Source organism: Electrona antarctica, assembly GCF_951216825.1.
Source record: "Electrona antarctica genome assembly, chromosome: 21".
Lineage (NCBI taxonomy): Eukaryota > Metazoa > Chordata > Actinopteri > Myctophiformes > Myctophidae > Electrona > Electrona antarctica.
This window is the reverse complement of record NC_136802.1, coordinates 40,614,124-40,637,748: the sequence shown is the minus strand read 5'-3', so window position 1 is coordinate 40,637,748 and position 23,625 is coordinate 40,614,124. Positions and strand designations below refer to the sequence as shown.

Below are 23,625 nucleotides of genomic sequence, written 5' to 3'. Positions count from 1 at the left end.
ACTGCCAGACTGGATTACCAGCCAAGGTGCCTGGACCGCTGAGCCACGGCCCAGGCCAGTTTAGGTTTGTTTGGGTTTATTGTATATTTGTCTCCACCAGGCCGAAGGCATGGGGAGAGAGTATGTTTTGCACTCCGTCCGTGTGTGTGTGTGTGTGTCCGTCCGTCTGTTACCAGCTAATCTCCGGCACCGTTAACCCGGTCGATGCCAAACTTTGCACACACACTCCCTGGATGCCAACGATGAACCTCTGCCCCACATTTTCCAGAACGGCCTGTTATAGCGCCACCATGAGGCAGCTTTTCAAATTTTTACCTAAAACTGCACCGATCTGCGTGAAACGTTGCATGCACACTCCCTAGAGACCAAGGACAAACCGTTGACCTGCATTTTCCGCATCTGCCTTTTATAGCGCCACCAGGAGGCCGACTTTTGTAAAACACATTTTTTGATATTACTCCTCCAGATTCTGTCCAAAAATCTCACAAATCGTTACACACTATCTCTATGGTCATGTGCTCAAGTCGGATCTGTCCGATATTTCAGATTCCATCCTAATTGGCTATAATTAGCTTTCACAGTTTGCAAGATTGCCCCGTTTTGAACAAAAGCCTCAAATCATGAACGCAGCATGCAATTTACGTGAAATCTTTCACACATTTTCTTACTAGGCTGAGGAATATATCCCATCCTTTTCACATTGGCCTGTTATAGCGCCACCAACAGGTTGATTTTTGCAAAACACATTTTTGGAACAAAATGCCTAAAAACATGTTTAAATTAATCCTAAACATTTTGCCAAACATCTCACACAGTCCTATCCTCCTGGTGGAGACCTGTGCCCAGAAGGGCACTTTTTCTAGTTTGTATATATTTTCCTAATTTTGGCTGAGACATTCTGCATAACGAGCACTATTATTTTTGGCACTTTAGGTAGGCTACATTTTGATGCCAATACATTTGTACTTTTACTCAAGTACATTTTGAATTCCGGACTAGAGTATTTCTATATTGCAGAATTGATACTTTTTTTTTTTTTTTTTAAGATATGTTTTTGCGGCTTACGCCTTTTATTGGTTTTTTGAAGGGACAGACAGTAGGCTGACAGGAAACGGGAGAGAGATGGGGGAAGACATGCAGTAAAGGCCGTGTCGGGCTCGGGAGTCGAACCCGCGGCACACTGCGACTGGATTACCAGTCGGGTGCCCAGACGGTTACGCCACCGCCTGGGCGAATTGATACTTTTACTCAAGTAGCGTACAAACATTATATGTATAATATAATGTCCAGATAATCCACTGGTTATATACTGTCTGTTTGACGTCCAAATTAAAAAACCTTCATTCCACTGTGAGTCTGACCCATACCCAATCTCTCCAAGATTGTAGATGCGATGGCATAAATATTTCATCACTAAAATAAAGTGTAATAGAATAGCATTGGATTAGCTATGACGTTTCCACACGTCCTACGGTCAAAATGGGTTAAAGGCATAGTTCATCCCCCAAAATACTTTTCTATCGATTGCTCACCCCATGGAGACTTGAATTCATGGATTCTTTAAGCCAATAACTTGATGACCAGCAGTGGTTCCCTATGGAGACACAAAGTCTCCTTTGTGTCTCCAAAGGGAACCATGGCTGAAAATGTGTGATATTTTAGGATTGGGTTAGGGTTAGAGAGGAGAGTAGTACATGAGGCTAATATTTTATGTATTTACATTTTAGGATTGGAGAGGAGAGTTGTACACATGAGATGGTGCCAGAGATGTGAAGAGGGATAGCAGGTGCTTATAACAGAAGTGTTGTGATAACATAATTGGATTATCATTCTAATTATCTATGTATGCAAATGAGCACATCACTGTCAAGGGACAGCTCATCCCTATTCCGGGCAAACATTCTGTAAGACTATAGGCAATCGTTTGGTAAGAATAAGTGAACATACAGCAGCAATAATAGATCTCGAAGCTCACAAAGCGTCTAATGTCCCTATTCTGGGAATATAACAACAGGTGAACATTCAGCAAAAATAGGCAAATGTTGGCTGTGAGCTTGTAGATCAGGTATTTTTGCCAGTTGACATACAACAGTCTCTGTCAAACCGCATTATAATAATAATAATAATAAAGCTTTATTTTTTATAGCACCTTTCAAAACAACGTTACAAAGTGCTTTACAAAAGGAAACAGCAAAGTAAACATCACACAGCAGGAAAAACACAGAAAGAATGCAAAGCAAATAATAATACAAGGCAGAGTAAACAATCAATAGAACACAATCAGGAGAGAACAGAATTAAAAGCTAGTCTATAAAAATGAGTTTTAAGTAGAGATTTAAAATGTGGAACTGACTCAGCGAGCCTGATTTCCAGGGGCAGAGCGTTCCATAGGGTGGGGGCCCTAAAGGAAAAGGCCATGCGACCGGTCGAGTTCAGAGGCCCCTTTGGTAGGGCTAGGAGTACTTTATTAGAGGATCTCAGACTGCGGGCTGGTATGTATGGGGGCAGTAGGTCTGAGATATAAGGTGGTGCAAGACCTAGGCTGGCTTTGAATGTGATGAGTAAAACTTTGAAATTGATACGAAATTCAACTGGCAGCCAGTGCAGAGAAGCTAAAATGGGTGTGATGTGATCATACTTTCTTGAACCGGTTAAGAGACGGGCAGCGGCATTTTGTACTAGTTGGAGACTGTGGGTAGATCTTTTTGAGAGGCAGGTGTAGAGAGAGTTACAGTAGTCTAGGCGGGAGAAGATGAAGGCATGAATTACTTTAGTCAGGTCGGAGGTGGTGAGGAATGGTTTGAATTTAGAAATATTTCTGAGGTGGTAGAATGAAGATTGGACGACCTTCTTTATGTGTAGTTGGAGGTTGAGGTCTGGGTCAAAGATGACACCTAAGTTTCTGACAGTGGGTTTGAGATTCGGTTGTAGTGGTCCGAGGTTATTTTCGATGTGGGCTCTGGCAAGGGGGGGACCAAACACTAGGACTTCTGATTTGTTATCGTTGAGCTGAAGGAAGTTATTGAACATCCAGTTTTTTATATCGGTTAAGCAGTTGTGGAGGGTGGCTACACTATCTTTATTGTCCGGGGTTATTGGTAGGTAGAGTTGTGTGTCGTCAGCGTAACAGTGGAATTGGATGTTATGACTGCGGATTATTTCACCTAGGGGGAGCATGTAGAGGGAGAATAGTATAGGGCCGAGGATCGAGCCCTGGGGGACCCCACAATGTAGGGGGGCTTGTGATGATGACACATTGCCGATGGTGACCGAAAAGTGTCTGACGGTTAGGTAGGAGGTGAACCATTTGAGAGCCACACCGGAGATTCCCACGACTGTCTCCAGGCGGTTGAGGAGGACAGCATGGTCGATGGTGTCGAAGGCAGCCGTTAAGTCCAACAGGACGAGGATGTAGCAGCTACCGGATCCAGTAGACAGAAGGAGGTCGTTTGATACTTTCAGGAGGGCTGTTTCGGTACTATGCATGGGACGGAAGCCAGACTGGAATTTTTCAAAAATGTTATTATTGCTGAGGTGAGATGTAAGTTGACTAAAGACAATCTTTTCGAGGACCTTGGATAAGAAGGGGAGTTTGGAGATGGGTCTAAAGTTTTTCATGTCGGAGGGATCTAAGTTTGGTTTCTTAAGTAGAGGAGTGACTATGGCAGATTAAAAAAATGAGGGAACAGAGCCGGAGATCAGGGAGTTGTTTAATAATGACAGAATGTGAGGACCAACAGATGGTAAGATCTCCTTCAGGAGTCGGGTGGGAATGATGTCTGAGTTACAGGAGGTAGATTTCATTTTAGAGATGGTTGAGAGGAGGGTTTCTAGAGATATTGTAGCAAATGCAGAGAGGAGGGCTATTGGGGAGCCGTGGGTATTGGGGGAGAATGCAGGGGGTTGGATGTTGGGCATCTGTGATCTAATCAGATTGATCTTGTCTATAAAAAAGGTTAAAAAGAGTTTGCATTGCTCAGAGGAGACGGGCATGGTGGGATTTAAGGGGGCACCAACAACACGATCAATGGTTTTGAACAATGTTCTGGCATTGAGGTGGTCGTTAGAGATCAGAGTGGAAAAATATTTAGTTCTTGCCTCGTTGACGGCAGTGTTATAATTTCTCATGAGCTCTTTTAAAAGTTCATAGAAAACATGTAATTTAGAGGATTTCCATTTCCTTTCAATTTTCCTGATTTCTCTTTTGAGAGTTCTGGTATTGTCTGTAAGCCAGGGGGAGGGTGGGTTTGGCAACAGGGTCCGAGTTTTGAAGGGGGCCACAAGGTCTAAAGTTGACTGACAAGTGTTATTAAAGTGGGTAAGCTGATCATTGATGGAGAGGTGAGGAGACGGGACAGTTGCGGTGGAATTGAAGACGGTGATGAATTTAGTGGCAGTTAAAGGGTTAATGAGGCGAGAGCGGGTAGGGGCCAGTGCTATGGAGGGTGAGGGAGTGGACAGCATATTAAAAATGATGGAGGAATGGTCGGAGACACCACCCATGGCGTTGGTTTCAATGTTTGAAATATTTACCCCAGAGGACAGGACAAGATCGAGGGTGTGGCCTAATTTGTGTGTTGGTCCAGTTGAGTGGACCATAAAATTCAAGGATTCAGTTAGGCTGAGGAAATCCTTAGCTAGTGTGTTGGTTGGGCAGCAAACGTGGATATTGTAGTCGCCCAGGAGGACGACATTGTCAAATTTTGGCATAAATAGAGTTAACAGATCTGAAAATTCAGTGAGGAAAGAGCAATTTGGTTTGGGGGGACGGTAGACTAAAACAAAGAGGGTACGCTGTTGCTTAATAGTGAAAGCCAGATATTCAAATGAATTAAAGTCGCCAAAAGAAATAGGGGTACAAATAAAATTAGGATTAAAAATAACAGCAACTCCACCGCCACGACTGGAGAGCCTAGAGTTCTGCAAATAAGAATAGGTAGGGGGGGATGCCTCATTGAGGAGCTTAAAATCATTTTTAGCCAAGTCTCTGTGAGCATTAAAATATCAATTTTGCTGGAAGTAATAAGATCGTTACAGATGAATTGTTTGTCATTGAGTGACCTGAGGTTCCAAAGAGCTAATTTGGCTTGGTTGGGAAAAGAATGTGTTGCTTTATTACAGGGGAGACGAATTGGAAAGGTGAGATTTGTAATGTTGATCCCGGGGCAGTATGAGATCCTGTGGGGGACTCTGTTTCCGGAGTAAACAGGGATTTGGTGCTGTCTGGGGTCTGTTCTAGTGTCGCTAGAGGACAGGATAATTGAGGATATAATTGAGGTGGGAATTGGGGTAGGATGACCGCCCGGCCGCCAGGGGGCGATGGAGGGGCTGTGGGAGTCCGAAGGTTGACTGGATGTTGTTGTTGTTGTTGACGGCCCAGCGTGGTGGTCGGACGAGTCAGCTGAGACTAATAGTCAATCTGCGTGTTGATTTGTGTGGGGTAATGATTGAGCTGCTAACGACATGCGGAGGTTGTGAGCCAGCATTTCATTGCCAAAGCGGCTAGGATGGAGGCCGTCACGGGCATAGAAGTGAGGGCGGTTGCAGAAGAGAAAGAAGTTGGAGATGTAGTTTATGTTGTATTTGAAGCAGGCGAATTGGAGCCAATAATGAAGAGAGGACAGTCTGCTGAAGGAAACGTCACCACGACCGATCGTGGGCAGTGGGCCGGACATGTATACTGATCTTCCAGACTGACGGAGGAGATTGAAGATTTGTTTAAAGTGGATTTTTGCTTGTTCTGACTGGCGGTCATTTGTGCCGGAGTGGAGGATGATGTTCTTGATGGTGGAGGGGAGTGAGGCGAGCAGACCGGGAAGTTTATCGAGGAGTTGTGCTGTGGAGGCGCCGGGAAAACTATGTGTAATTGCGTTAATAAAACGGATATGTTTCATTTGGCTGTCGCCAATGATGACCGTGGTAGGAATTATCAACAGGAGGGGTGGGGGGGCATCATCATGCAGTGAGGGGGGTCCAGTTGGTGGAGTGTCGCTGATTGAGGGGGACGGAGTGGTGGGTTTCTGTGACGGCATCGTAATAGGCCGTTTCCAGGTGTTGGACAGAGTGTGGGGGGTGGGTTTCTTCGGAGGATGGGGCCCAAGGGGACCCTCCGAGCGGCGTTTAACAGCTGATTTTAGCAGATTGTAGCGGGGCAATTTCAGGCTAGTGGTTACGGAAGAGTTGACCGGTGATGATGGGCTAGGCAGTGGGTCGTTGGACGGGGCGGCTGGGTATAGTGGGGGGAACTCATGCATATCTAAAATAGAAAATGAGTTGTTTAATGGTATGGGAGGGGGGGTGTGTGGGGGGGGGCTTCTTCCCATGATTTCTCCGGGGGATCGACGTCCATGGACCAGGAGTGGAGCTGGCCGAGGGTGTAATTTTTGGTCTTGCACCCTCGTGAATGGGGGGGAGACGAAGGGTAACCGTCTCGTCTAGATCCCGGGGCTTAGAGGAACAGCGAGGACGCTCTGATCCAGCGGCGGGGAGGGTCGCATCGAGCTCCCGCGTCTTGGAGGGGGAACGCTGGGGGGGACGTTCGAGTCCGGTGGCGGCGGGGACAGTGACATCAAGCTCCTCGGCGGAGGGGCTGACATCATTGTCGGAGGCCGAAGGAACGGGAACGCAGGATTTATGAAGGGAGTCCAGGAGCATCTCATCATCATGTATTTGGTGGAGAATTGAGATTCTACCCTCCAGCACCGATACTCTGTGCTTCAGGTGGAGGCAGCTGTCGCAACCGGGAGATGAGGTGAGTGACATGGTGGTGGTGGTGGTGGAGGTGATGATGATGATGATGATGGCTGAGGAAAGAAAACAAGACTGTGGCCAGTGAAAGTGGAAGATGAAATGGCACGATGAGATGAAACAGGCTAGGTGTTGAACCGGGGTAGTGTCTCAGGGTGGTACATACAGGCGAGGGCACCACAACGGGTGCCCACAGCAGAGAGTAAGCCTAGTTTGCAGAACCGGAACACAGGTGAGGAGTCAACAGGGAACGAGACTTACCAACCAGGCCCAGAGACTGGGCCTGTGAGTTGGATCGGTGTTAGATCATGTGGCGATGATGTAGGTTTATGGTTCTTTATCCGAAGCTATAGTGAGGCTGCCGAAGTTGTAGATAGCTCCCGGCTAGCGAGCTGTCAAAACAGGCTAGCTGTCACTAGCTGTCACAGGGCGTTGACGCCGTAGTCGGGACAGGTCGGCTTGTAACTAATGATCGGGAGGTCCGATCGTAATAAAAGTAAGATTGAGTTAAAACTGGGCCATTGGGCAACCGTGACTATAAGTGGGGTTTTAAAAGATGAAGCTTAAAATAGCAAAATTAGCCGATATGTTGGACGCTGTCACCGAGAGGAGCAGTACACCAGCATAACGCCAACGCATGCGCATGACATCATGCGCATGACATCATGCGCATGTATGTCCCAAACTTTTTTTTCAGGATTCAAATTCAAACAGCATAATAATTGTGCAAATTAGGCATTATATAGGAAGATAAGCCAGAATTTACATAACGTTCCAGAATCAAAATTGGAAAATGACTGTAATAACGGAGAAATAACTCACCATGTGGTGTCACGTCATGTAACAGCTTTCCATCTGCAAATGAAAATACAGAGTTTTACTTTTATATAGTAAAGAAATCACACCCGTGTGAACTGAGTGGTGCAACTCCCCTCTCCCCCTGCCTCTCTCTCTCTCTGTAATTAGCAGGCAACAGTGCAACACTATCTATCTCTCTCTCTCTGTGTTTCTGGCACAACAGCGTCACTTTTGCCCCTACTGCTACTCTAAACATAGTCACATAGGTTAGGACGGACATTGCTGTTCCTTGGAGTGGTTGCACCACTCAAAAATAAACAAACTTATACTCCAGTATTCGTATTGTGGGGAAAGCTTCCGCAGGAAAATAGTCGAGCTTGCAACGAGTCACGGTATGAGCTTGTCGACACACAATAACTACTAGTGAATACTAGTGAAACTAGTAAAATACACTAGTACGTATAGAGCCCTGAGGGACACCGGTCAACCTTAACCAATTCCGTACATAGGACTTCGCCACACGTCCTAGGGGTCCCAATCGACGCGTACATCCGACGTCGCCACACGTCCTAGGGGTCCCAATCGACGCGTACATCCGACGTCGTCACACGTCTTAGCGCATCCTCAATGATACGGGGCGAGATAAGAATATAATGAATTTTTTCCTTTTTTTTATTTGTCAGTTTCGCCTTTCGGCTACCGTATGCTACACTCTAGACTCTTGTTAGCTTACCATTGATTTAGCCGTTAGCGCGGCGGAAATAATGACTCGTCTCTCCTAATCCAGGGCGCTCTCCGTGGTGTTGAACGGATCGATATACTGGCGCTTCATTTCTGCTCCTCATCCGTCTCTCCCGCAAAATATGAACGCTTTTTGGATCATATATCCAGGGGTGCACACAAGCGGTACGCCAGTGCGCATGCGTCGTCAAAATTAATTCTGCGCTGTCAATCAAGCGCCGGGAAGCGCATCTGCGTACCAACAGCTGGCTCCGCCCAGAATGATTATTATGGCCAGAATACTAGTAAAATCTGTAGCGAGAGCATTTCCCACCGACTGCCAATCAAAGTACGTCTTGCACAAGTGCACTGGCCATTGTGGCCAATCACAGCGCGTCCTGACTCAAACGAGGGAGGATCCATTTCCATGCTGCTCGCTGCTGGGAGGAGGGCGGTTCGGTTGACAGGAGTTTACTACTGAGAAACAAATGGTTCGGCTTCTCCGTTTCAGATGTGGAGCAAACTAAAAAGTAAAAGTTGTAAAAGGGGATGCTTTGGATGCTTTGCACTCTTCCCATTCGCCGCTGTGCTTATGTTTGTTTTCCGGGTGCTGGAGCAAGTTGCTCGTGTGCGATGCCGTCTCTCACAGCCTACGCACCGTAGCCTGGCTAATAAGCCAGACTCAAATCACACTGTCGTGATTCGGTCTGGCTTATAGGCACCGGCCACTGACTTTTTACAGGTACAGGTTTTAGTTCCGACAGTGGGAAGAGTGCAAAGCATTGCGGACTGGCACTGCTGCTGCAGCCTGCACAACATGAAGCTTATCAACATGACAACACCGTGTCCCGACATACTGTCCCTTATTATAGTAAAGTCGGGTAGTGTACACTGTTTATTTTTGCACCGAGGAGCCATGTGTGTCTAACTGTCTGAGTCTGACTGTACGTTGCCTCGGTAAAAACAAAAGGGAAGCCTGACGTATGCTTCGCCGTACGACCGACGTGTATGTTAAACAAATAGCTGATCTGCAAGCTCACAACGTGTCGCCTCCGCAACACGTTGTGAGCTAGTAGATCGGCTATTTAAATATATTTTTACCTAAATATTGCTTTGATGCTCATATTATCCTTAGGAAGTATTAAGTTGTTTTTATTAGAATATGCATTTAGGGCTGGACCACACATGGACCTAGCTGCAATTTCCAACTCTTTTTTTTATAATGGTATTAATCTAGAGTTGCAATACCCTCCATTGACTCCCCAGTCCCCACCTATCCAATAAATATAGTTTTTCTATAAGTTATTCATGCATCCCTCTTTTATCCATCCGGCGAGACGGGTCGCCGCATTTTAGGAGCACCAAGTAACTCCTCCAGGTACTCCTCTGAGTACTAGACCAAAAAAGTTGTGTGCACCCCTGCATATATCGTATAAATTAAAACGATCGCAATGTAAGCTAGCTATGTAAAGTAAACTTTTTTTAGTGGATTGTTTCCGGGTCATGGGTTTCCGAGTAAAAGCGGCCATGTTGTTCCGGCACCCCAGAGCTCCTATTTTGAAGGACTTCCGGCACTGATTGTGTTAAGTGGCTAATGTACGTATGTTTTGTAATAATAATCACAGGGCGAGGTCGCGCTGAAACAACAGAGCTTCTTAACCCATATTCTGGGCGAGAACCCCTTTTGGTGTTAGCATTATGTTATGCTTTAGCTATTGAAAAATAGCAGATCTACAAGCTCATAGCACGCCACCGAGTGGCGCGCTACGAGCTTGTAGGTCTGCTATTTTTGAAAAATCGAAGAACCACTGACATAGAAACATAGCTTTTTCAGAAAACTGTCAGGATGTAGAAGACATTTTTAGAATCTGATCTCAGGTCAAAATGGGTTAAGGTACAGTACTGTGTGTGCAGAGACCCCCGGTGCAGTTGTCATGGCTCCGTGTTGCTCCGTCACACAGAAGCCCCCCGTGTCTGGGTCGCGGAGACGAGCACTCTCGGCCGCGCTGCCTCTGACACGTCGTGCCACACGCCGTCCACTCACTCCATGGACCCCAACCCCCGTCCACTGAGAGAAGAGATGACGTAAAACAATACATATTATATATACAGTATATATATATATATATATATATATATATACACACACACACACACACACACAATTCTGCCAATTTGGTATTAAAAGTAATTAAATTGTCACTTTAGAAATGTGCAGATACTCTGTATACGCTGTATTATATGTTGGTTTGTTTGCTGTCGAGTGAGAACACATGTGTTGCACATTAAGCTAATCATCTGGGGTCCCCCGAGGTTAACTTCATTTCCCACATACTTCCATAGTTTGTTTGTTTTCAGGGCTGCTGTCTAAGAAGGCTGTGTGTCGCCTAACGTTGCAGACATAAACCGAATGAGGTCAGAGCATAAAAATACACTTTTTTGAAGAGAAATTAGTAATTACCCTAAATGTAGCACAGAGAGAGAGAGAGAGAGAGAGAGAGAGAGAGAGAGAGAGAGAGAGAGAGAGAGAGAGAGAGAGAGAGAGAGAGCTGTGTTCCCAAGAAAGTGCTGTCATAAATACAGGTGCACCGGCAAATCAGCCTTGGATTACAGAGCAATGAGAGCCAAGTTAATAATTATTATAATTTCACAGAAAAATCTCTAAAAGAGAAAACCAGCACTCACGGAACTCTCGTTTTAAGGCACTTTTAATTCATGTAATGGTTGACATGGTACAACGAACGCGTTTCGGTGTTCAATCCTTTCATCAGCGACAACGCAGATGTGGAATTAAAAATAGATTTAAAAAATAGACATGCGTGCGTTGTAATTATTCCATTCTAAAATCCATATTGTCGGTTGAACAGACAATATGGCCCCCCAGCCCTCATAAAATATGAGGGCTGGGTTAGTTCTTCTCCTCACTCTGTGTGTGTGTGTGTGTGTGTGTGTGTGTGTGTGTGTGCGCGCTGTTGGGATTGGGATGCGTAACAATCCAAATCGCCGTGGTGTGACTGCAGAATAACCCAGACTCTGTTCTACATTCACGACGATTTGGAGTGAAGCGCAGCCCAATCCCAACAGCGTGCGCGCGCGCACACACACACACACACACACACACACACACACACACACACACACACACACACACACACACACACACACACACACACACACACACACACACACACACACACACACACACACACACAATATTAATGAAATCATGGCGGCCCTCTTGAACGAGCGAGCCGGTGAAACGCAAAGCAAACTACAAATCAAAGCGAGCAATGTGGGATAGTTTTGTTGTGATTGTCGACGAATTGCGGTGCCGCAAAATGCACTAATATTATGCAACCCTTCGCTGAGTCGGAAAGGCGGGGGTGACGTCTCTCATAGACGAGCAGTCTCTGTCATGGTGAAAATAAGCATAATATAGCATTGGACACACTATGGGTCCAAATCTATTTAGGATCGGATGTGATTTTAATCAGCGCCGTTTCGGACCGGGTCCAAACCGTCCAATTCTTCTCGACTCCGTTTCCACAGGATCCAATTAAATCCTTCTCTGGGCCGTTTCGGGGCGGGTGCGGCAAATTAGAATGTTTCTCGGCTACGTTCGGTTCGGTCCAGTTATCGCTGGTCCCATTTTTGGGTGAACTACTCCTTTAATGTTGTTGTTTGATGTTTTTTATCCTTGATGTGCTGTGTAATATGTGATCCTTTTGCGAAATGAGTTTATAAATTGTGCAATGTGTAATATTAGTTTTTTCTCTTGGTGTACAGCACTTTGGTCGGCCGTTGTCTGTTTTTAAATGTGCTTTATAAATAAAATTGACTTGACCAGACTTGACTTTAAAACCAGTAAATCACCTGTGTCAATTTCGATTTTTGCGTTGGCTATTCAAAAATAGCAGATATCCAATGCCGCGATGCGACCTTGTACATCTACCATTTTTGAGTGGTGCTAGCCCGTAATGTGTGTCCCTGGCTGGGTCTGTCCCTGTGTCTGTCCGTGTCTGTCCGTCCGAGTACGGAAATAGCGTTTGTTGTCCACAAAGTGTCACTGTTGCGCAGCCTAACACACACACATGCGCACACACACACACGCACGCACACGCCAGGGAGGAGGGCTTGTACAGTACTACAGCACGAGTACAGTACAGCACCACTCAGTTCAGATGGGTCTGATTTTTAACATTTGTAGAATAGGCCTCCTGGGGTCTCAATGGGTTATACAAGGACCAGAGCAATCATGGTGTGGCGCCTATACCTGGACATAATGCGTTGCATGTGCTCCTCTGCACGGACATGCCCTCGCAGAACAGCCCCCCGTTGAGAGGGGCGGGGTGTGTGCACGTGCGCGAACGCCTCTGCATGCCCCGCCCACAGCGCACGTTGCAGGAGGACCAGTCGGCCCACGAGGACCAGCCTCCGTTTACTGGAGGAGGAGGAGGAGAAGGAAAGAGACAAAGAGAGATGAGGTGTGTGTGTGTGTGTGTGTGTGTGTGTGTGTGTGTGTGTGTGTGTGTGTGTGTGTGTGTGAGTGTGAGAGAGAGAGAGAGAGAGTGTGAGTGCGTGTGTGGTACTGTAGTAATTCTTCTCAAGTACAGTACTGCCAGAATAAATGCAATTCCCGTTTCACCACTGTGACTGTGACACTGCAGAGATGTCAGAAAGCGTTCCTCCAAAGCAATTATCTCCTTCCCCAACTCCCCCCCCTCACCCTTCTTCAAGTTCCCCTTCTTTTCTTATATGGAAATAACGATAACGATGGGAATCATGCACAGGAACAAATTTCACCCCCCTTTTTTTTTTACTTCTGTAAACTGTGATGTGACAATGAAGCTGAGAATAAATTCTTGTTTTGATCCTCACAGTTTGAACTTACTTTCTACTTCACTCTTCTTTTCTCAACAATATATTATTTTATATAGGAAGATATAATCTAATATAAGTTTTCAATCGCAACTTAAAAGACCTAATCGCAATTATTTAAGATAATCATAATTGTTTTGCATAATCATCTACATGTTGAAAAATGCTCATACATTTGCCCAAAATAGCAGAAATAGCAGATCTACAAGCTTGCGACGCATTGCAAGCATGTAGATCAGCCATTTCCGGCAATTCTTATGTTTTATTTTATTTGTAGCCTTGTGCAATTTGAAACTACGAAGCCTATACATTATAGCCTATACAGAAATGTAATTTGTATTATTATTTATATATTCCACGGCAGAAACACGATTAAATCGTTAAAGCACAATGATTTACTATTAATCGTCAACATAAATGATGTAATCGTGACAGCCCTATACATACGCACAGCATCTCCCCCATACGATTTGATTGATTGATTGAAATATTTATGAACAGTTTGCAGAATTACAGTACATTTCAAGCACAAACTCAATACAAAGGCTGTTAACTGTGAGTGGACGACCCAATTAAGCATTACACTTGTTTACAAGAGGGTCCACCATGTTCAATTCATCAAAAATCGATCACATAAGACATACATCTGAGTCACTGTTAACATACCAAGGATACGTATGTGAAGTCACCGTCATACAGGCGAGAGACAGCGTTACATTGCGATGGTTCAAAGACCATCAGTGCACACTGCTTTGGTTGTGAATTGTTATTAAGGCTTTGTGTGCCCACACTTTCAAAATAGTGACCCAGGGTGCCCAATGTTATTTTTGTCATTTTTGTATTCGTTATGAAAATCACAAAAACAATTTAAAAAAAACGTCCTGGTCACCGCATATGGTAATTCCCAGGACGTCTGTGGACGTCTTGGGCACAAAATGTGTTAAGTTACTATTATAACTCAAGACAACATCAGGAAGGATTTGACTGTGTTAAACAAACTAGTGTGCCAAGTGGTGGCCTATATATACGTGCGGACAGATGACTGATGGGCCTCGACTGCTGGAAAAAGCTGAGACTGGATTGTCAGAAGAAGTTGTCTTTCGCTGGCGTTCTGCTAAAACAAAAGGAGCCGCTCTGGTGTTTCGATAGACGTCGAGAAAAGTAAATGTGGAAACACTGCAATTAATGAGCTGTGGAGTTTTTCCCCACAGTGGAATAGCAGCTTGTTGTTTCCTTCTTCACAGAGCAGCCAACGGAACGGCAAAAGAAAAGAGCTCGTAAAGACCTGCAGGTAGCCTAGTATGTATGCTAAAACACAAAAAGGTGCTAAATAAATGGAACCAAATGAACCCTTAGGGTCGCTCCATTTGGTTCCATTTGTACACCAGATTTGGACAGCCTCGGTTAATTTAATTAACACTTCAGTTAATTAACAGTTGATGAAGTAACTGTTAAGTTAACTGAACAGCGTGAGGGTAACCTGAGGGTGAGGTTAACACCACTCAGTTTATGTAATTAATCGACGGTGGATACATTAGCTGACGGTTGTACTGTGTCTGCCTGGATATGTACCAGAAATCATCTGAATACTGGTATGTGTACAATTACACTGTCTGTAAGATCTTGACTCCTGTCAGAGTGTACAAATGTGTGCTATTTGTCACTCCACGTAATGCTACGGTCTGTCAGCAGGGATTGTTGAGCGGAACGAGGTGTAGCGACGAAATTGGGGATAAAAATAAGAAATAATGTCTTGCAGTGTACATTATTATTATTATTATTTGGGGCGGCTGTGGCTCAGGAGGTAGAGCAGGTTGTCCAATGATCCCTGGGTCGGCGGTTCGAATCCCGGTTCCTCCTGTCCACTGATCGCCGCTTCACCTCCCAATGTATGAATGAATGAACCATTGTAAAGCGCCTTGGAGCACTTGGAAAAGCGCTATAAAAATGCAATTCATTATTATATTACACTGGGACCCAGACAGGATCAAATGAAGGCAAGTGCATCTTACCGTAGACAACCACGGTGGCCGTGGAGCTACGTCTCTTGGCCACGATGTTACTGGCTACGCACGTGTAGTTCCCAGAGTCTGACAGATGGGCCTCTGGAATGATGAGGTTCTGATCCACTCTGGAGTCGACCATCCCATCCAGGTTCACAGGCTCCTCGTTCTTCAACCACTCCACCTTCACAAAGACATTAAATGCAAACAAACACTATGACTTAAAGGAGAATTCCATGCTAGAAGGCTTTCTTACCTTTCTTTGTAGTTGTTACGTCCCCACCAAAGAGGTCCAGGTGTTTGTTTGTGCAAAAACTCCTTATTGGCTATTTCCCCTACCATAAGCCCTCAATGAATTGCATTGAATGGGAATTGAATGGGGCTATGGGGTGTTGTGCTAATTCGCTTATTTCCATCGAAATAAGTAGTAAAGTGTGCCGCTTGGGATATCTTTGGTGGGGACGTAACAACTACAAAGAAAGGTAAGAAAGCCTTTTAGTATGGAATTCTCCTTTAACATCTGATGTCAGTGAGGTATTTTAGCTGATAACATCCGTTGACACTGTACATTAATGTCACCCTGTGGAATCTTCAAAGTTTCCCGAGGCCAAGGACCCCTTATAGCTGCGAGAGCGATGAAGCATGTTTTTGTATTTTTTGTATTTCTCCTTTAACGGTGAATGAAGAATACAAAAAAGTAAAAGTTAACAGTGTAAAAGTTTAACAACAGCAAAACTATATAATAAAATCAGTTTCTAAACCCTCACACAACTCTTACAGTATAATATAAGTGTCATGTATCCTGTCATTTTCTCACTACTTCCGAAACACACTCCACTTTTCCACTCAAACTGGGATGAACGGCATCACACACAAGGAGCAACCAGGAGTGTTCTTAAGGGTGTGCGCGTGGGTTTCAACACAAGCCAAGTTCTCTCTAAAGTATTTTTGGATATGAAATGTTCCATAGTCTATACTTTTATGATTCTTTCCCGTATCAGGAATATCTTTTTACTTGTCATTTCACACACTTGGTGTTATAGTTTTCAACCATAACTGTTACAGCATTACGTCATGTCAGCTGCATGGTGTTAATTGTCTTTATTTTTGATAATACCAACTTTGTTTTCTTGTCTATAATCTTTCTGTTCATTTCAAGGTGAGATCTTGTGTTCCCCAATTTGCATTTTAATGTGTTTTCAGTGAACTCAAATGCCTGTGTTTTTCAACCACTCTTCTCAATAATTTTACGACACTCTCATTTGGGTCGACTTATGAATCGAAGTGTGATATTAGCGTAAATGTCATGAACCCAACAAACAAACAACAACAAGGTACTGTAATGAACAGAAAGAGAACAATGCAGCAGTGTTGATTTCGTTGACTAAAACTATGATGAAAAATGTCTGTCGACTACCATTTTTCACTGACGAAAACTAGATAGAAACTAAATAAAAACCAAGCTACGATGACTAAAACTAAGCCTAATATATTGACAATTTTGTCAACAAAGCTTGTAGATCGACACTTTTTGGAGAAGAGATTTGGGGTATTATTTTACTATTTTGAAAAACCCATTCTAGGCGGGAACCCCTTTTGGTGTTTTAACTAAGCATTATGCTATACTTTAGCTATTGAAAAATAGCAGATCTACAAGCTCATAGCGCGCCACGAGTGGCGTGATACGAGCTTGTAGGTCTGCTATTTTTGAAAAATCGTAAAAATGCGGCACAAATCTTTGAATATATATTCTTTCAGAGCGAACGTTTTTTTTATTTCGACGTCAGGCCTAAATGGGTACTTAAAACAGTTAAAATAGCCGATCTACAAGCTCACAACATGTAATGTATAGCTAATTTCACTATTTTTAAAATGTTTTTCAAGATTCTAAAAGAACAAAGAAAATAGACACAAGGGGTATACGGCGGTGCACAAGATAGGGCCCTTGGTGTGGAGGGGAAACAAAGTAGGGGGTTTAGTACAGACCCCTGGGGCACCCCTGGTCAATTTTGTGTAGGTTTAGTAGGTTACCCATTCCGGGTGGGATCCCTTTTGATTTTTCACCCCTTCAGGACGGGAACCCCTTCTTGTTGTGTACAGTATATAGCAACATAACACTTTTGAATAAAAACAATTGAATTGAAATTTGAATTTTTCATAAAACGTAGGTCAGTGTTTAGAATCGTCCTCAGCCCTAAATGGATTAAATTAACATTGAGATTTTTTTACTGTGTAATGCACAGGACTGAACCACCCTCAGGGAGATCGAAATCAGGTCAACAGCATCTGCTTGTCTATGATTCTGAATTATAAAACTTAAAAGAACGGTGTGTTGGTGTGTCTCCATGTTTGCTTGGCTGGCTCTGTAAATTGCTATTAACTTGCCATTAGTTGGAGCTTTTTCATTGAGAGAGACTCACTCAGGCGTCAGGGAGTGGGGTTTGATTTATGGCAGTGCACTGAACATTACTGCAAGCTTGTGTGTGTGTGTGCATGCATTAGCCTACTATACTTGAGTCCATGTACTCAGGTACTGTACTTAAATACAATTTCTAGGTATTTTTAGTAGTACTAAAGGAGTACACCTACTTCCAATGTTCTATAATTTTGCTTCTACATCTCAGAGGCATAATATTGTACTTTTAATTGTCATTATTTGAAAACGTCAGTTAGTTACTTTATTATCATTTTGATTAGCCTATTATTACAAAACCGTGCACTTCAGACCTATATACTTTTGAATTTTGAAAATAGCCGACACACAACGTGTTGTGAGCTTGTAGAACTGCTATTTTTTACTTTTACTTTGGGTACTTTAAGGACAGTTTGATACCAATAATTTTGAAGTCAATTTTGAATAACAAACTTTTATTGTAACAGAGCATTTCTAAATGTTGATATTGATACTTTTACTCAAGTAAAAATAAAAAACGTCAGTACTTCTTCCACCACTGCTTGTGAGGAAGTATAGTTTGAGAAATAGGCATTGTGAGGAGCAAGATAAATGCAGCTTTGCCATCTATATGCCCTCAGTACCTGCATACCTGTCAAACTACCTCAAAAAAGTAAGCGACTCCCACAGCCACAATACAAGAGGAAGCGAGAACAACAACAAATTCTCCTTCTACAGCACTGCTACCCAAGTGTGGAATTCCCTGACTCCCTCCCCCCAAAAATGCAAATCCCTGGCATCCTTTAAAACAGGCCTGAAAATCCACCTTTCAGCATGCCAAAGGGAGAGGAAATGAGTCAATAAAGTATTCAATCAATCAACACACACAGTCACAAGGTGCGTTTCCATAAAGCCTTTTTTTTGCGCATTAAGGTTCTTTCGTAAAATCTCCTGGATGGAAACACCTCAAAATGCGCATAAGTCTGCATTTTTCGCAAAAACACTTTTTCGCTATAGAAGGTGGCGGATTTTGGGGCTATATCGAAAAAGTGAAATGCGCAAATGGGTTATGGAAACACTTGCGGAAAATATTTCTAATTAGAAAGCATTGAACTCGCATTATATCGCTTTTAACAGTTGGAAAAGAAGAAAACACACGCGATGGTGAGTATAGTGGACTTGTGGAGTGATCGAACGGGAGGGTGGGTGGGATGTGGATACATAAATTATTAAATTTACACACTCGAGTCTCGAAGCCTCTGTCTGCAGGCTGAGGCTCTTTTGCTCTCCCCGGTGAGGGCGTTCGCCGTTGATCATGAAGTTAGATCGGTGATATTTCTCCTAAACAGCTCGGAACGAAACGGACGAGAGGAGACTAGTCAAAATGGAAATGTACTGTCAAGTCGCAGGGCAGGGGTCCCGATCGTCCCTGTACTTTGAAAACGAAACTATACCAGCCCCTGTCTAGACAAAAACACACGCCTATTTATTTAACAGACAGCCTGTTTGAAAGACAGCCTGTCCCAGTGGCCAATCTGGACAGCGGACTTCATGCAGACCAACTTGAATAGCCTAAAAGAACGTCAAATGCACCGTGGTGAAGAACAAATCAGAGAAGTGTGTGTGTGTGTGTGTGTGTGTGTGTGTGTGTGTGTGTGTGTGTGTGTGTGTGTGTGTGTGTGTGTGTGTGTGACATGATCAAATAATCGTGTAAGATTATCCTGTAGTGTGTGTGATGCAGATGCTATCAGATTTCAGACATCAAACGGTAAAATAAATGTCAGATAATATGCGCCTCTCTGCGCGTCTCACTTGACTGGCAAAATAGCACCATCTAGGCCTACTGCTTATTTAATATCTCCAAAGAAGCGCATTTTGTCAGTGGATGGAAACAAGAAAAATACGCTTTTCTTTTTTCGAATTACTTACTTATTCGCTTCCTATTTTTGAAATGTTTTGATGGAAACCCACCTACTGTCACAGTCACACACACACACACACACACACACACACACACACACACACACACACACACACACACACACACACACACACACACACACACACACACACACACACACACACACACACACACACACACACACACACACACACACACACACACTCTCCAATGCTAAAGGATTCATAAACATACTCCTATCTCTGATATAGTTTCCCAGATTATGCTTTGGGAGAAACAAGCCATATTGAACTGCTTATAAAGTCGTGGTTAAAAAGTTTATTTTCCCTTTTTTTCGCTGGAAAGATGAGAGACTCGTCTCTTATAAATAATAATAATCTGTGGAACTCGAAAAATGAGTAAAAACACTGCAATGTGATTGTTTGTGTGTGGGTGTGTGTGTGTGTACGTGTGTGTGTGTACGTGTGTGTGTGTGTGTGTGCGTGCGTGGCCTATCTATACTGCATGGTGAGAGTGCACATTACTTTACTATTACATTCTACAAGGCAATATGACTACAGCCAACACAGTGTGGCAGAGATTGCTTTGCTCTTGCAACGTGCCCGGGAAGAAAAACATAAATGGAGCTGGAAAGTCAATAAAGAAGTAATGTCATCTGTCATGTTTACCCCTTTGATGTCCCAATAAATATATCATCATGCGCCTTTAACTACTGAAGCCCTATAGGCTATACATTGCGGTACGGCATATTACAAACATGTCCGCTCACTCACTCACTCACTCACTCACTCACTCACTCACTCACTCACAAAGTACAATAATTGAGTAGTTTAGTTTAGTTTATTAGTTTGTTTTTTTTCCATACAAAAAACATTCTTAGTTCAGTTTGTTTTTTTCTTATTCTGGGGAAAAAAAAGGTATAGACTGAAGCCTATAGGCTTATTACGTCTACCCTTTTGTCATTTAACTTAAAATAATAAAAATAAAAATATATATGTAGGCTATACCTCTTTTACAGGTTTTCAAACAAAAACAGTTCATGTGTCTTATTTCTACTGAACAATGTAATATTCAAATAAAATAATAAAATAAAAGTGCTTACATGCCATTTTTTTCCTTTTTTTTCTTCTTTTCCAACTGTTAAAAGCGATATAATGCGAGTTCAATGCTTTCTAATTAGAAATATTTTCCGCAAGTGTTTCCATAACCCATTTGCGCATTTCACTTTTTCGATATAGCCCCAAGTTGTGAGCTTGTAGAACTGCTATTTTTTACTTTTACTTTGGGTACTTTAAGGACAGTTTGATACCAATAATTTTGAAGTCAATTTTGAATAACAAACTTTTATTGTAACAGAGCATTTCTAAATGTTGATATTGATACTTTTACTCAAGTAAAAATAAAAAACGTCAGTACTTCTTCCACCACTGCTTGTGAGGAAGTATAGTTTGAGAAATAGGCATTGTGAGGAGCAAGATAAATGCAGCTTTGCCATCTATATGCCCTCAGTACCTGCATACCTGTCAAACTACCTCAAAAAAGTAAGCGACTCCCACAGCCACAATACAAGAGGAAGCGAGAACAACAACAAATTCTCCTTCTACAGCACTGCTACCCAAGTGTGGAATTCCCTGACTCCCTCCCCCCAAAAATGCAAATCCCTGGCATCCTTTAAAACAGGCCTGAAAATCCACCTTTCAGCATGCCAAAGGGAGAGGAAATGAGTCAATAAAGTATTCAATCAATCAACACACACAGTCACAAGGTGCGTTTCCATAAAGCCTTTTTTTTGCGCATTAAGGTTCTTTCGCAAAATCTCCTGGATGGAAACACCTCAAAATGCGCATAAGTCTGCATTTTTCGCAAAAACACTTTTTCGCTATAGAAGGTGGCGGATTTTGGGGCTATATCGAAAAAGTGAAATGCGCAAATGGGTTATGGAAACACTTGCGGAAAATATTTCTAATTAGAAAGCATTGAACTCGCATTATATCGCTTTTAACAGTTGGAAAAGAAGAAAACACACGCGATGGTGAGTATAGTGGACTTGTGGAGTGATCGAACGGGAGGGTGGGTGGGATGTGGATACATAAATTATTAAATTTACACACTCGAGTCTCGAAGCCTCTGTCTGCAGGCTGAGGCTCTTTTGCTCTCCCCGGTGAGGGCGTTCGCCGTTGATCATGAAGTTAGATCGGTGATATTTCTCCTAAACAGCTCGGAACGAAACGGACGAGAGGAGACTAGTCAAAATGGAAATGTACTGTCAAGTCGCAGGGCAGGGGTCCCGATCGTCCCTGTACTTTGAAAACGAAACTATACCAGCCCCTGTCTAGACAAAAACACACGCCTATTTATTTAACAGACAGCCTGTTTGAAAGACAGCCTGTCCCAGTGGCCAATCTGGACAGCGGACTTCATGCAGACCAACTTGAATAGCCTAAAAGAACGTCAAATGCACCGTGGTGAAGAACAAATCAGAGAAGTGTGTGTGTGTGTGTGTGTGTGTGTGTGTGTGTGTGTGTGTGTGTGTGTGTGTGTGTGTGTGTGTGTGTGTGACATGATCAAATAATCGTGTAAGATTATCCTGTAGTGTGTGTGATGCAGATGCTATCAGATTTCAGACATCAAACGGTAAAATAAATGTCAGATAATATGCGCCTCTCTGCGCGTCTCACTTGACTGGCAAAATAGCGCCATCTAGGCCTACTGCTTATTTAATATCTCCAAAGAAGCGCATTTTGTCAGTGGATGGAAACAAGAAAAATACGCTTTTCTTTTTTCGAATTACTTACTTATTCGCTTCCTATTTTTGAAATGTTTTGATGGAAACCCACCTACTGTCACAGTCACACACACACACACACACACACACACACACACACACACACACACACACACACACACGCACACACACACACACACACACACACACACACACACACACACACACACACACACACACACTCTCCAATGCTAAAGGATTCATAAACATACTCCTATCTCTGATATAGTTTCCCAGATTATGCTTTGGGAGAAACAAGCCATATTGAACTGCTTATAAAGTCGTGGTTAAAAAGTTTATTTTCCCTTTTTTTCGCTGGAAAGATGAGAGACTCGTCTCTTATAAATAATAATAATCTGTGGAACTCGAAAAATGAGTAAAAACACTGCAATGTGATTGTTTGTGTGTGGGTGTGTGTGTGTGTACGTGTGTGTGTGTACGTGTGTGTGTGTGTGTGTGCGTGCGTGGCCTATCTATACTGCATGGTGAGAGTGCACATTACTTTACTATTACATTCTACAAGGCAATATGACTACAGCCAACACAGTGTGGCAGAGATTGCTTTGCTCTTGCAACGTGCCCGGGAAGAAAAACATAAATGGAGCTGGAAAGTCAATAAAGAAGTAATGTCATCTGTCATGTTTACCCCTTTGATGTCCCAATAAATATATCATCATGCGCCTTTAACTACTGAAGCCCTATAGGCTATACATTGCGGTACGGCATATTACAAACATGTCCGCTCACTCACTCACTCACTCACTCACTCACTCACTCACTCACTCACAAAGTACAATAATTGAGTAGTTTAGTTTAGTTTATTAGTTTGTTTTTTTTCCATACAAAAAACATTCTTAGTTCAGTTTGTTTTTTTCTTATTCTGGGGAAAAAAAAGGTATAGACTGAAGCCTATAGGCTTATTACGTCTACCCTTTTGTCATTTAACTTAAAATAATAAAAATAAAAATATATATGTAGGCTATACCTCTTTTACAGGTTTTCAAACAAAAACAGTTCATGTGTCTTATTTCTACTGAACAATGTAATATTCAAATAAAATAATAAAATAAAAGTGCTTACATGCCATTTTTTTCCTTTTTTTCCTAAAAAACAAGCAAAACAATATGCTAATAATAGTCACAGTAGTAACATTTTCACACAAAACAAATGGAAACAAATGGCACTTCATAGCACTATGGCCACTTGATTTGAGCCTTTACTCTGTGTAGCTATTTAATACTTTGTTTTAGAACACCTTCTTAAGTGTATCCTTAGCTCCACGGTCTTTCAGCTCATCATCACATCTATTCCACAGCTGCACACCCTTTATCGTTATACAATTACTTCTCACGTTGATCCTTGCTTTTGTTGAGTGGTGCAA

The 23,625-nt window shown here is 43.0% G+C and overlaps 1 protein-coding gene across 1 annotated transcript in view; it reads right to left on the bottom strand.

Annotated features, from left to right (window-relative positions):
* The window catches only part of LOC306914386 (netrin receptor UNC5D-like), a gene marked incomplete at its 5' end in the record, with an annotated part of 78,299 nt that overhangs the window by 14,474 nt on the left and 40,200 nt on the right, over nt 1-23,625 (bottom strand). Inside the window, 4 exons of the mRNA XM_079491381.1 lie at nt 7,570-7,602; nt 10,169-10,333; nt 12,539-12,706; nt 15,156-15,330. Coding sequence (XP_079347507.1) covers nt 7,570-7,602; nt 10,169-10,333; nt 12,539-12,706; nt 15,156-15,330 — 541 coding nt within the window. The remainder of the gene's footprint in view (nt 1-7,569; nt 7,603-10,168; nt 10,334-12,538; nt 12,707-15,155; nt 15,331-23,625) is intronic.